This window comes from Phalacrocorax carbo, chromosome 19 (genome assembly GCF_963921805.1).
Source record: "Phalacrocorax carbo chromosome 19, bPhaCar2.1, whole genome shotgun sequence".
NCBI lineage: Eukaryota > Metazoa > Chordata > Aves > Suliformes > Phalacrocoracidae > Phalacrocorax > Phalacrocorax carbo.
This window is the reverse complement of record NC_087531.1, coordinates 7,844,196-7,858,888: the sequence shown is the minus strand read 5'-3', so window position 1 is coordinate 7,858,888 and position 14,693 is coordinate 7,844,196. Positions and strand designations below refer to the sequence as shown.

Here is a 14,693-nt window from a genome sequence, read left to right as displayed (position 1 = left end):
TAATGCTCTTTCAACATAGATTTTGGCAGCTTATTGTTTAAAGATTGAACAGTGCTGAAAAGCACATTCATTACTGCTTGTCATAGATATGTTGATGAACTCTAGTCACATGCAATTAAGCTACAGTTCAACACAATGACAGACTACATAGGCAAGTCTAGACAAACAAGAAAAAAACAACCAAAAATACAATTCCTAGAGAAAAAAATCCTAGAGGATTCTATAATCTTTCTGTTGAAAAAAAAAAAGAGGTGCATAATCTTATTTCATTTATCATATGAAAGCAGAATATTTGCTTTATTTTAATTCATGCAATGCTATCAAAAGGTATAATCTAAACAAGACAGGAAAAAACCCTAGACACACTTGTGGGAAACTCTAGCCCGGGAATGGCTAGCAGGAAGAGGGCATTGAAGTAGGAAAACAGGCTCCAGGTCGGAAGCGACCTTGGGCCCAGCTGTTGGTCAACAGAAGAATGTGAGGCCAGCTGGTGTTTTACAAAGGAGTGTGAGCCCAGCTGTTGCTGATCGGTAAAAGAATGTGAGAAGCAAGTAACTGCTAATTGCAAGGCTGAACACAAGAGATAAGCATGGGAGGAGTTGGCATTTACCTCCCAGCCAATGATGAGCTGTGCTTTTGCAATATGTATGTGCTAATTAACGAATGGTATAAAAGATGTTTGCTGATTGCCAATAAACGAGACTTGATGATCATCATCGGATGGTGCCTGTCTCCCGTCAAATGGTGACCCTGACGTGATACCACGGACGGTCCAGCGTAGGGTTCGGGTCCTGCAAGCAGAGGGACGGCAAAACAGACAGCGCAGCTGGTCTGCGTACCCTGGGCGACCACATAGGTGGGCTCAGCCGATACGTGCTGCTGAGACCTTGGGAGCTGCAACGGCGCCGACGAGCACAATGGAGAGGCAAGCAGCATATGATTTCTTTACATCTCTTTTAGAGAGGCGTAACATTAAGGGTATAGATTTACGTAAAGAACTACCGTTGTTGATAAGCTGGGGATGCGAGAAGGGACACTTTAGTAACCCACACCTGAAAAGGACTATTTCGGATACAGCAGCGAGAGACGGAGATGCACTGGCCGACGGCGGCCAGGGGGCAAAGAGGAGTCGATTTATGCATCATTTTTGATACGTCCCGACCCTCCGGCCTGGATCCAACCTCGGGATTCAAGAGGGGATCCGCTTTCCGCAGTTGAAGCTAACCCGGGAGCGAGAGCCGTACAAAGACGCTGATTTTCCTCACATCGGGCGATGGAGGTCGAGGTAGCTTTCGAATTATTAAAGCGCTTTTTAGAAAAGCGGGGAGTAAGTCAGTTAAAAGACTTGTCAGGATTAGTTGCAGTGGGTAAAGCGAAAGGGTTTTTTAAAGAACCGGAGTCGATTTTTGAAGTAGAGGAGTGGAGAGCCTATGGTGATTGTTTGTGGGATTTGGTGATAGATGACGATAAGACAGCGGAAAAGTTAATGAAACCTTGGCGGGAAGTGATTAACTGTATGAAAAAATATAAAACTGAAAAAAGATTAGCAACAGCCGCCTCTGATCAGCTAGACAACTGTGACCCCAATGCTGGAAAGACTGGAATTGTCTTAGACAATCTCTCACCTCCCTTCTCGGGGATCCCAGTTGTCGTACCTCAAAAACCCCTTATTCCCCCCCCTCCCTCCCCTGATAAATCTACATCTGTAGAAACTAGCGGAGAAGGAATAAGCTTGGGAAAGGGAGGTGAAGATATTGAAAATTTATGTGATGTAGTCTCTCCGGTGAAGGAAAATAAGCCGAGCACGTCTAGTCACCGTTCTGTGCCTGCTGCGCGCAGCCAGGTTGACTGGCGAAAAATCGGGTTAGAGGCATTACAGAACGGGGACCTAGAGACCGCCGATTTGTTAGCTCAGGCTTTCCCTGTCATCTATCAACCGGACCCTGCTAACAATCAAAATTTATTAGCACACCATAATCCTCTTGATTGGAAAATTTTTATGAAGGGCCCATTGCTGCGTCAATGTGTTATGGAAAACTCCAACCATGCTACTAAAAGCATTTTAATTACACTTCCCCTAGACGCAGGCATTGAGGTGATGCTTGAACGCATGAGTCGGGTACCTCCCGGCCCCCGAGCTATGTTAGTTGAAGCATTGAGGGAAGTTGGGCAGGGAATGGTACACGTTCAGCAACAAGTTTGTGCCACTCTCGCCCCATTGGGTCCAGCCAAAAACTCTCAACAGTAACCAAAGAGGGTCACTGCCACATGGACTTTCCCAATCCCACTGACATGGCTCACAGCAGAGCCAGTACGGGTCGGGCAGTGACCGCTCAAACGGGAAAGTCTACAACAAGCCCATATATTAATAAAACAACAATTAGATCAAGGACATCTCAAGCTGTTACATGATCTACGGGCAGTAAATCAGCAAATGCAAGCGATGGGGGCTTTACAGCCTGGCCTTCCAAATCCAGCCATGCTACCAACTGACTGGCATTTACTAATTATTGACTTAAAGGACTGCTTTTTTACTACAAAGCTGCATCCTCAGGATACCCAGCGGTTTGCATTTACATTACCGGCAATCAACAGAGAGGGTCCTGACTTACGCTTCGGATGGACAGTATTGCCACAAGGCATGCAGAATAGCCCTACTCTGTGTCAACTCTTCGTAGATGCTGCATTGAAAGAAGTGAGGCAGCAATGGCCGGACACTATAATTTACCCTTACATGGATGACATCTTGTTTGCGCAAGTACAACCTTTCTCAGCACAGCAAGAATTATATTTACAGCAACAGCTCCAGCTACACGACCTAGTAATAGCAGCAGAGAAGGTTCAACGTTCACCGGTATGGAAATATCTTGGGTGGCGCATCAGTGACTCTCAATTCTTCGCCCAATGTTAAAGGGCACTGACCCTGCCGCGCCGGTCCGACCGACTGCTGAACAACACACTATGATACAACGTCTTAGCTCTGAGATCGTCCAGAGAGCAGTAGACCGCCTGGACCCCGATCTCCCCATCGATCTCACCATACTCCATGGTTCTACTCACATTTTGGGTGCACTTACTCAGTGCAAAAAGAAAAAGGGGGAGAAGATAAGGGTGTTGGAATGGCAAAAGTTTTGTTTGTGCAAAAGTTTTGTTTGTATTAAATCACTTATGCCTATTTGCAGAACACGATAACCCTCCTGCGTGGGTGCGTCAGTACAACACATTGCAGGTATCCCTCACAACCCAACGGGTCAAGCAATAGTGGAACGAGCTAATGGGTTGCTGAAAACCTATGTTCAAAAGTATGTAGATATAAAAGACCCGCAAGAGTGGCTGGTAAAAGCACTGTTTGTGTTAAACTATTTGTGTGTATTTGGCTCTGAGGGAGTGCCTGCTGTCATCGTTCACTATAGACAGAAAAAAGACGAACGGGAGCTACCCCGAGTTTGGGTCAAATACAAAGACCCGCGTACGGGTGTATGGTCAGGGCCTGTGGAGGTTTTATATTGGGGGAGGGGGTATCTCTGTGTTTCTACCCCTACAGGGCCGCAATGGATTCCAGCTAGATGTGCCAGACCCGCCACCTCCCCCACACAGCGCGACGCAGAACAGTTGCCCACCGCGGCACCAGCCGAAGCGGCACCCGAACGGTTGGGATCAGCAGAAGGAACCCAGAGGAGCGCTGTGCAGCACTCACCAGTGAATAACCACGGTCCAGGAGGAACAAAGGTCCCAGAGGGTGCATAGCGCCCGAGGTTTGGTCTGGTTTCGACCGAGAATACAAGGCGGACTGATAATGAGCTCTGCTGAACAGAAATTATGGTTATTAGCCCTTTTAAGTGTATGTAGCACTGCCCTTGTGCCTAACGTTTTTGACCCACGAGAGAATATCTGGGTCACGCTAGCTAGATCATTGAATACAACTAGCTTTTGTGCCAGCCTAGCAACGCCCGACTCCCCATTTGTCACATGTCTTATTGGGGTGCCTTTAAGTAATGCAACCTTTATGACTTTTACTCAGTCCGTAGCGGAGCTGCAACAGCAGCATAATATAACTCGGAAGCTTCCCTTTAAGTGGCGTGACGCCCCTTCGGTGTTTGTTGAGTATGATATCTGGGATGATGTACTCCCCGTAGGCCCAGAACCACAAGAGCTTGCCCTTGCGGGCTCTCTTAATGCTACTGCTTGGTGTAACTATACCTCTGCAAATATATCACGCTCTAACAATATGCCTATTGCGCTACCTGCAGGTTTGTTTTTAATTTGTGGAGATCGGGCTTGGCCTGGCATCCCGTCACATATAAAGGGAGGGCCTTGCTCTATAGGTCGCCTAACGTTTCTTACCCCTAACACTTCAATGATTTATCAACATCATAGAAAGATGAGAAGCGAAAGGAGCACTCATAAGTTTGAGGATAACTGTGACTCTACAGCTGAATTTTGGAATCCTACAAAGATCATAGCTGTTTCCTTCTTGGCTCCTGGAGTTGGTGTTGCTCAAAGCCTCACGACATTAAACAAGCTAGGGTGTTGGCTAGCTAAGCAAACAAATGCCACATCAAAGGCATTATCTGACTTATTACTAGATGTAGACTCTGTAAGACAGGATGATCCATGGCATTGGTTTAACGGCTTGTTTAATGGATGGGGCATTGGCAATTGGATCAAGAGTATTTTGCAGATGGGATTAATAATATTTATACTGTTTATTATTATATTAATGTGTGTCCCTTGTATATCGCAATGTATGCAACAAATGATGGAAAGAAGTATGAGTGCCGTGTTCCTTTCTCAAGGAACAAAAGAAAAAGGGGGAAATGTGGGAAACTCTAGCCCAGGAATGGCTAGCAGAAAGAGGGCATTGAAGTAGGAAAACAGGCTCCAGGTCGGAAGCGACCTTGGGCCCAGCTGTTGGTCAACAGAAGAATGTGAGGCCAGCTGGTGTTTTACAAAGGAGTGTGAGCCCAGCTGTTGCTGATCGGTAAAAGAATGTGAGAAGCAAGTAACTGCTAATTGCAAGGCTGAACACAAGAGATAAGCATGGGAGGAGTTGGCATTTACCTCCCAGCCAATGATGAGCTGTGCTTTTGCAATATGTATGTGCTAATTAACGAATGGTATAAAAGATGTTTGCTGATTGCCAATAAACGAGACTTGATGATCATCATCGGATGGTGCCTGTCTCCCGCTGGTTTTCCATCACACACTGGAATATTTTTGCTAAACAGGAAGCACAAGATCTTTTATTTTCTGAAGTTTTAAAATAAAACACATACATGTTAAAAATGAGGTGGACCGCATATTGCATTCCTTAAAGATAAATTCTGCTAATTTCACTTATTAGAATACCCTCTCTGTAAAACAAGGCAACTGATGTCACTGAGAAGTTGACTTGATCTAATGACATTTAAAATGAAATGAAAGATATGTATTCTAGGCCTGAGTTTACTTCTATGTAATTCAGGAACTACATGCCTTGACCCTAAATCTTCATACTGAGTATTCTTGTATTGGTTCTGTTGTTTTACAAACCAGGGGAAGAAACACAGAGGTATTTTTTTTTTCTTAAATCTGGCAATGTTTTACTCTGTATGGATATGGGGAGATATGGAAAAATCTGCTATAATCTATGCTGCAAGAGGAAGAATTAGTTACACAAGACATTTTGGTACATTATTCAAGACCATCAGGTCAATGCTGTCATATTAGCAAGACGTCAGGATCTCTTTGTCAACAGTGTATAGCACTAGGGTATAGCTAGGAATGTGATGCAGTAGTACGATACAACATTTCATAGTCTTTTTCACCATACTTGAGAGATGTTCCTGAAGCCAGAATTTATAACATTCATCAATACTAGGTTGTACTAGTCAACGTACACATGGCCACAATAATTTCACCAATGAAAGCAACCTAATACTCCTTGGAGAAGGCTATATATTTTTATACAAAAAAACAAGATTAATTTCACAGATACTCAGCATTTGTGTTAATGAGATGTTAGAAAACTTACTAAACACTTGGATCCCATGCGTTCAGAATAAAATAAAATTTTACACTTTTTACAATTTACACAAAATTGTTGGGGTTTTTTATTTTATGAATCCTCTAAAGGAAGGACAGGCTTGAAGGAAAGGCAGCAGAAGAGAAGACTTAGTCTCATAAGTCCTGTAAAATTCTAATTTCTTCATACAAGCCAAAGTTCCTGTGAGTCAAGGTAGACCCTCCACCCCTCAGTTTTTTTATACCAAGAAAGAGAAAAGTCCAAGCTGTTTGGGGACAATCATGGGGCTTGAGCCGCACTCATACAACAGCCGTGACACCATTTCTGGCTCTATCAAACTGTAGAGCTAACTTTTCAGGTTATTTTCTGTGTGTGCTCTACCTACCACAGTGAGGAACAGCTTCATTCTCCAGGACTACTAGATTTGTGCTACATGAACAAACTGTGCAGCCAAAAAGTGAGTTTCACTTAACTTTAATGGGGCCCTAAAGCTAACATCTACTGCCAAAGTAATCATGGTGAGATACATGAAGCTAACATAAAAGGCTTATTATTTTAAAGTTTCAGACATTTCCTGTTGTCAGAAAGTTAAAACAAATTATAATTTTCAAGCCATATTTTAAAAGAAAGAAAAAAGCATCCATTGTAAAGAATCACAAATGACAGTGGGCCATCCAATACTTGAGTGTATTTATTAATTCTGCTCTTAAAAAAAAAACCCAACATGCAAAACAAAATTTTGTCAAACACTTCCAAAAACTCACCTCGATTGTCAGGAGAGAATCGAGCTGAATGGCGAGACACAAAAAGTTTCAGTTCTTGATCCAAGTTGCATTCAATCAAGTTTGTGTCCCACGATCGGATTCCTAAAATTCAAAATGCAAAACACATCTAGCTTGATATATGAGCACTGGAAGTTTTAATTGATTATTTCTCTATTTATATTCTTGTCATTTGCATATTTCTAAAACCCAAAACAAGCCTCTCTTCTTTTCAAGCCACACAGCTATCCTTTGCAAAGTGCTGAGTGCTCAGAAGTAGTACTCTGGACAGGGATCAGTCACAAACAAGAGGAAATCTGCCATTCCAAAAGGTAACAACACTTTAAGGCCCCTGCTTTAGGACTGCTGGTACCCACATCCTAGTAGCCACATTATGGGAAGTTACTGATGTCCTGGAATTGACTTTAAAATAGCAATACACTGATTTATAAAACTGAAGAGTGAACCACTCAAGGGATACGTTAGCCCTATTGCAAGACCACTGTATTTGTCCCTCAAAAAAAAAAAAAAAGAGACAGAATCACCTAGCATGTTGCAAATTAATATTTAAACACAAAGTATTAAGTCGCTGACTTCTTCATTCAAAAGCTTTGAAGCACCCCATATTTTAAATGAAAATTGAAGTGATCTTTTATTTATGAAATATTGAAATTCTAGTTGAGATTTTAAAATGCAATGCTTTATTTTTTTCTTTTAAAAAGTAAATATCACATCTCTATTCCCTACCATTTTTCTCCCCAGCTACTTAGAAAGTGAGACACTTAACATATGTGATCATTAAAAGTATTATTCCAAAATATAGTTTTAAGGATTGAAATTTGACCGGGGGGGAATCACTGCAGCCAAAAGACAAATTTATAGTTTCATACCATAAGATTTTGATGACTGAATTTAAAAAAAAAATAAAAACCCCACAACAAATTAACATGAAAACATGTTTTAATATTTTTCTATAGTTCTCTTGTTTTGAAAATAATGAGTAGGCAGTTGCACTACTAGTAAGTCCAGGCACTGCTGCGATTTTGAGCACCAACATTTAGTGATTTTTGTTTTTTTTCCCTAAAGGAATATCATTAGACTTACACAAATTAGCTGGCAAATGCAGAAGGGACTGCAGGCAGAGGGAGTGTCTAGTGGCCCCTCCCCACATGCCTGACCATATCTTTGCATTAAATTGTTGAGTTAAATCACTTTTGGGTTTGGTACCTTTGGGGTGGTAGAGATGCCTGAAGAGGTGTGTGGCCAACCCCTTACCGTGAGACTAGCCCTAACACTTCTGCTGGTAACTCTGTCAGGTTTTCAGGCTGCAAACTTCACTGTCAACGCTGCCTCTCATGCTTTATTCTCTTTCAAGGCAGCAGGAATGTCAAGCCTCACACTGGCAGAAGCCATGTTGTAGGGCTGAAGGATGAGGAGGAGAAAGAGGGGGAAGAGTAGAGAAACCAGATCTGTGCTGCCAGTCTCCTATTGCAGCTCTGGGTAGGTTCTCCATGCAAATATGAACATCTGTATTTCAAAAGCCTGAAGCCTCTTCAGGGAGAATTCATCCAGGGCTTTTCCTTGTCAGCATCCCAGTCAAGGTCAGAGCATGCTTCTTACTGGGATATACTACTAGCTGTTAAGTAGCTGCCATTTGAAACTAAGTAATTTTGGAAATACAGTATTGCCTGTATGTTTCATAACCACTCAAGAGAAAAAATAACTGAACTATAACCAGCCACCTCCACTTCCTGAATTATGCATCATTGTTCAGAGGCATAAGCAGTGAGTCTCTTCTGTAAGTCTCCTTATTTTCTTTTATCAAAAATCTCTTGGCTGTATGGCACATTTTTGGAGCATAGTTTTGGCAAACAAATACAGCTCAGCAGGCTTTAATGTTTTCCAGGTGTTGGAATATTTGAGAGCAAGAAAGTAAAGAAGATATAATACCATGCATGTACAGTGCATATGAAAACTATGACTAGTAAACTCACATTGATTACAAAGCTGGAGTACATTGAATGAGTGCTGAACTTCAGGAAGCTAGAAGATAAACAGCTTGCTGGCCTCTAACAGCAAGCTTGTGTGGAGAGACTACAAAGCTTTCCCAAGGTCAGTTAAGCAATATGGACTATGATTCAGCAACGCTGCTAATAATAGGATCGGTTCACCATCCACCCCTAGCTGCTTTTGTTGTGAATCCAAATTTGCAGTAGGGATAAGATTCTGATTAGTCAGACTGCTGAGCCAGGAAATGTCCAAAATACAGGACTCAATGTGAAATAAACAACAAAAAAAAGCAGCCTAGACATACCACACACAGACTAGTCCTAGAAGCTGAAGTTGGAATTTGGATAGAATATCCCAAATCTGCAGCTGCATGATTCAGCATTCTGGATGCAAAAATTATGCATATACATTATAATGTAGTACAATGTATATAATACATCATATAACCAAATCATGTTTGGGTAGAATGGAGGTAATTCTGGAACTAAAATCCAAGGTCAATCCAATGATGTATATATCATTAACAGCATGGAAGTAACTACTGGAAGTATGATTGAACTGGAGCTATTTCTTTCTGCAGGCTTAGGAGCGCAATACCACTAGACACAGGACTTATCAGACAGCAGACAGGGCACACCCAGTGGCATCTGCCAAATCAGTGGAAAAAATCTTGACGCTTTCTCTTCACTCCCTCCTTTTTTGGGGGACAGTGGGTTGGAGGATTGCCCCCTTAGCAAAGTGACATCCTAAATGTAATTATTGAAAATGTAGCTTGCCACACCATTCCCTCTTCATGATATATTAAGAAGCGACTCTGCATTCCACCAGGTTGCGTAGCATCACGCCACTGATGTGTTATCAGCAGATGTTTTCTTTGACACATTGTGCTGCAGTTCAGCATGTGAATCCACACTTTTCAGTGATGGTACTTAGGAGATGTACCAGAGAAGACAGTGAGGCAGTTATCAAGAACCCTAAATGCATTTACGGCTCTGTTAAGAATAAAGGTTGAAAGAAGCCATTTTTTCCAGACTACAGCATACTTTCCAATGAGAAAGAGATTAGTCAAGTCCATATTTGCCTCATACAGATAGAGCTTCATACTCCCAGCATACTAATCCAGAACAATTAATCTCAAAATTTGATCAAGGTTTTTTTCCTATCAGGCAAAATCCCAATCAAATTGTCTGACACCAGGAGCAGGGAGGTGACTTCTAATCCAAAATGATGAATAAAAAGGCCAAAGCATTCCCTCTAAACATCTAAAACTGTAAGTGGGCGTTATGCTTAGTGGCAAGAGGCAGCAACAGATCTATGCAGCAGCAACTGCATAATAGAAGCTTCAAGAAGAGATTGAAGAGCATTTCTTGAGGAAGGATGACATCAAGTGTCTTGAGGGCATAAGTTTTATCCATTTGCTCTACAAATTTTAATAATTTAATTAAATGCAGCCAATTTCCTTCTGACACAACCAAAAAATAGATAAGCATTGCACTGTCCTAATGCTAAGAGGCTCTGAATGACAAAGCATCTGCCTCAGTAGTTCTCCCTAGGAGACAATGGTAGCAATAAAGATGAACAGGTCACAGTGAAGCTGGGTAGCTGTGATGCAGCAGCCCTTTACCACAAACAGTCATGAAAAGAGAATCAAGAGAAATAGCCAACTAAAGCAACAATAGTTGAGAAAACAGAGACAAATTAAGTGCTAGCTGGACTGCTGAACCACACCTACATGGCAAAGCTGCTACCAATTCCCCGTTCCAGGGTCTCTTTCTCCCTTCTAACAATGGCAGGTTTCTGATATTTCTGCTTTCACCAGCCCAGAACAAAAATGTTACAAAATCATGTATCAATTGAGTTTAACAAACTATAGGGTCCAGCAATAATTTTCTTTGTGCTTCATAGCACTATTATGGCAACAGGGCTTTTTTCCCCTCTACATGTACACTGCAGTCTATTGTATCAGAAATCACATCGAGAACTTATAAAACTGTCATTTCACTTGTGGTACCTTCCTGTATTGCTGTCTTTAGAAAAGGACAAATAAACTGAGTCATAGCATCCCATAGCTGGACAATAATGAGGCTGAGCACTCAGGTATTAGCCTTATTACCCATATCTTTTTCTTTATTGAAATATATACGTGAATATAAATCTTAGGTCCTGAAAAATTTTCTAGCCAAGAGAAGTCTCGTTGCCGAAAGTTAGACATAATAGGCACAGCTGCATTCCTGCTCAGGGAGTCTTTACCACTGAGAAGGAAAACACTCCGAATCCGAATGGTTTGGTTTCGCGGTAGGGGATAGGGGTTTGCTGGGGAACCGAAGGAAACGCCGAACAGCCGCCCCGCAGCCCGACCGCGGGTTTTACTTCGGCGGCGCAGACACCCTTTGTCCGCTCCGAGCTGCCATAGGGACCGCAGTGCGGACTGCGCCACGCCCACCCCCCGCAGTCTCCGGGCAGACGGGCTCGGCAGCGCTGCGGACCCTTGGCTCCTGCCGCAGCCCCAGCCCCTCCGCCCCAACAATGGTGAGGAGGGGACTTGCCCCTTCGCCCGCTGCTAGCGGCGGGGCAGACGCTCCTGGGGATGGACAGCGGGGCGCGGTACGCGCCGAGCCGACTGTAGGTCTTTATGCGGGCGGCGTCAGGGAGCTGTCGCCACCGGACGCTGCACGGAGCCCGGACTACAGCCGAGCCCGGGCAGCGCCTCCGCTTGCCCCGCGGGGAAGGGAAAGAAAACGGGGAGCGGCTGCCTGCCTTCCGCGGCGCCGCGCTGGGCCGGGGGGCCCCGCCGCGCCGCTTCCGAGAGGAAGGCCTCGGCGGGGTTGGGGGTCTGCAGCGGTGCCTGCGGCGCCCCTCTCCCCGCCGCCTCACCTCGCTCGATGTTGGCGACAGCCCGCCGCAGGTGCTCCTCGGTCACCAGCTCGCCGATGACCACCAGCAGGTAAAATTTGCTGTCCAGGAAGCGGTGCGAAAGGCTGGGCGAGAGGGAGGTGGTTTTGGGGATGCTACAGGAGGGCTCCGAGTCCACTTCCACCACCACCACGGTGGCCATTGCGGGCGCCCCGTTCCTCCCCGCGGCTCCGGGGCGCTGGGGGGGGGGGGGGGGGGGGGGGTGAAGAAGAAGGACCGCTCGGCGGCGTCTCCGCAGGAGGTAGGGAGTGAGGGTGGGTGGGGAGGCGGCGGCGCTTTTATACGGAGACGGTGCAGGGCAGGGACCGGGGGGCGGTGCATCCCCGCACCGCCACTTTTCCAGCATTCACAGCTGATGTCATCTGCGGCAAATCCTCCCCGCGGCGGCCCTCGGAAGCAGTAAGGACGCGGGGTGCGAACAATGCCTCGAGGGGCCACCGCGAGGGCGGCTTCGGGGTGCGCCCCGGCCGGCCGCGTGACCCCTCTGCCCGTGTTGCCCCGGCCGGCGCGGGTCCCGCGTCCCTCATACACACACCCTTCCCCTGTGCCCTCCTGCTGTCTTACTCTACTGGTTTGGTCATCCCACATCCCTTGTACCCCCAGGGCCTCACTCTGCTGGCTTGGCCGTTTCCTGCTCCCCGAGGCTCTCCCAGGGTCTCAGCCTTGAAGCATGGTGGCTGTGCCATGAGGAGCTGCAGGTGATGCCCTGGCAGACCTGGTGAGCTCATCTGGGAAAGCCAGCATCAGGGCTCCAGCTGCACCCCTGATACTGAATGAAAAAAGCAGCTCCACTGTCCAAGACCAAGAGTCAAGTCTCCTGCATCTTGCTGTAGCACTGCAGCAAAATCTGAGCCATATTTTCGCCCCCCCCCCCCCCCCCCCAACCTGGCGATCTAAATATTCTTGTTACCTTTTTTTTTTTTTGCTTGTTTGAAAGCAGTTCGCTTAATAAGATACTTCAAACATAGGCTTTCTGCACATATTCAAGGCCCATGGTTATATGACTTAGCACTGCTTCTGGACAAGCTGCTAAAACCCATACTCTGAAGGCTCCAGAAGTTCAAAGGGCTTTGGGTAACTAATTTTGACCGGGCTCAAGCAACTCCAGGGGGCAATGATATCAGAACATCTACAATTACCAAAACAAAGGCTTGATTCCTCTTGATTACCACTTAGAAGTTAGACATCTGCTCCCCGATACTCAAGAGAGAAATTCAATCGCCTCCTAAAAGTGTTCTGTCCTCCCCTAAATTGGGATAAAGCAGACAGATAAATCAGCCTCGCTAAGATGTTCCTCTCACTTTACTGACAGAAGCCAGGCACTGGTTTACACTAAGTGTCTTGTTTATATGGCTAAAGTGATGTGGGAGAAATCTCATTGTGACCTAGGAAAGGATATAAACTTTTATAGCCTGGTTTTTAAGATAACCTCTGGTCCCTGACTGAGAAGACACTTCCATAGCTGCACTGTGTGCAGCTCCTTCCAGTACTGACTGCTCAAATTCCCTGCCTGCTCCTCAGAAACACAGAGTACTTGCCTGGATGAACCAATACATCAGCCCTGTTTTCTTAGAATATGTACTTTGTTTCAGGGCACACTGGACTCATTCTAATTAACATGTCTTATTTACCTAGAGGAACCCACAAAAATTGAAACCCCATTGTTGTAGGTGCTGGTAAATGTTATATAATGTTATATCTGCCTATAGCACCTAGTGTTTTTTATATTAATAGTTCCTCTGCATAAATACAACATTGAGAGCCTTGACTAATATGGTGTGATGTGTTTGGATGTTGCATCCAAAGTAGACTATTTTTCTGAGCTGCTGTTACACTGAAGGTTGTAGACTGTGGAAAAGCATTTTTAAAGCCAGATCAGGTGGCTGAGATGACACCAGTGATAGTGTTCATTCTTCACTAGAGCTGACACTGCTAATAGAACAAATGCAGTGGCATAGATGCAGAAGAACTAGTAGCAGTTCTAAAGTTGGCGAGGTATTCATGGGTACAATGTTGCTCTTTGGGTGCCCCATTTGTCTGAGCCCAGCTGTGACTTTGGCGTTTCTTTGCTGAGCCTGGAAGTTTCCATGAGATAGTGTAGATGTCTACCTAGAAATAATGTCCACTCCTCTGTGGTCATGTCCTATATGACCCCCACCCTAATAGTCTGTATTCTAATTATAGATGCCCTCAAGATTTGCCACATGGTGCCCACTGGAGGAAGCCAGCTTCTGGCTTCTCCCACTGCAATACATAGCTTTGGGATATGCCTTTATTTCAATCACCAACAAGAGCATTTGATCTTTGGAATGTGGAAGGGGCTTTCCAAGGGCATTTGCTAACTGGTTGCAGAATAGACTGGTAGTGGTTCCTGGACATAAAGGTAAAACAATTACTTGCCTCACAAGCACAGCAGGTTATATTTATTACTTTGAGAAATGCATGCCAGTATACAAAATGCATTATATGTGCTTTTTAGCACTTTCTTATTTTAAGAAAAAATGAATAAATACATAACTGCAAAATTGCCTGTGGATTTGAAAAGCAAAAGGTGAAATGAATGTATTGTGTCAAAGAAGAAAATGCTTACATACAGGTAGGTAATACAGATATACTTGAAATAGTGCTGAGGTAGTCCTCTATTTTATATTGCTCTGTAAAAGAATATGCAGCTAGAATGTAGTATGATAAAAGATGAACTGTTACAATTAAACTGTATTGTGATGGGAGACGTTTCACACATTAAAACCCTAAGGACAAGGGGGTGCCTTTGGAAGAAAATGGTCTTGCGCTAAACTCTTTAAGGGATGCAGACCTTTGCCCTCATGTATTCACAAGCATATGCTGCTTCATCTGGGATGGAAGTCAGACAAGAAAAGATGCTTTAACCTCATGGATGTGTGTCTGAGAAAGCTGCAGGTTCCCAGCTCCATGGTCAGTGTTCACGCTATAACTTGCCCTGCTGGAGTCTTACTACAGTAGTCTTGTTTGTCATCATCTTTCCA

General features: G+C 44.5%; 1 protein-coding gene across 1 annotated transcript in view; it reads right to left on the bottom strand.

Annotated features, from left to right (window-relative positions):
- LOC135316300 (microtubule-associated protein 1B-like) overlaps window positions 1–11,916 on the bottom strand; it is a 61,790-nt gene extending 49,874 nt beyond the window's left edge. The window contains exons 1-2 of the mRNA XM_064469352.1: window positions 11,650–11,916; window positions 6,769–6,870 (exon numbers count right to left, since the gene is read on the bottom strand). Coding sequence (XP_064325422.1) covers window positions 6,769–6,870; window positions 11,650–11,830 — 283 coding nt within the window. The 5' untranslated portion in view covers window positions 11,831–11,916. The remainder of the gene's footprint in view (window positions 1–6,768; window positions 6,871–11,649) is intronic.
- Between the last annotated feature and the right edge of the window lie 2,777 nt (window positions 11,917–14,693).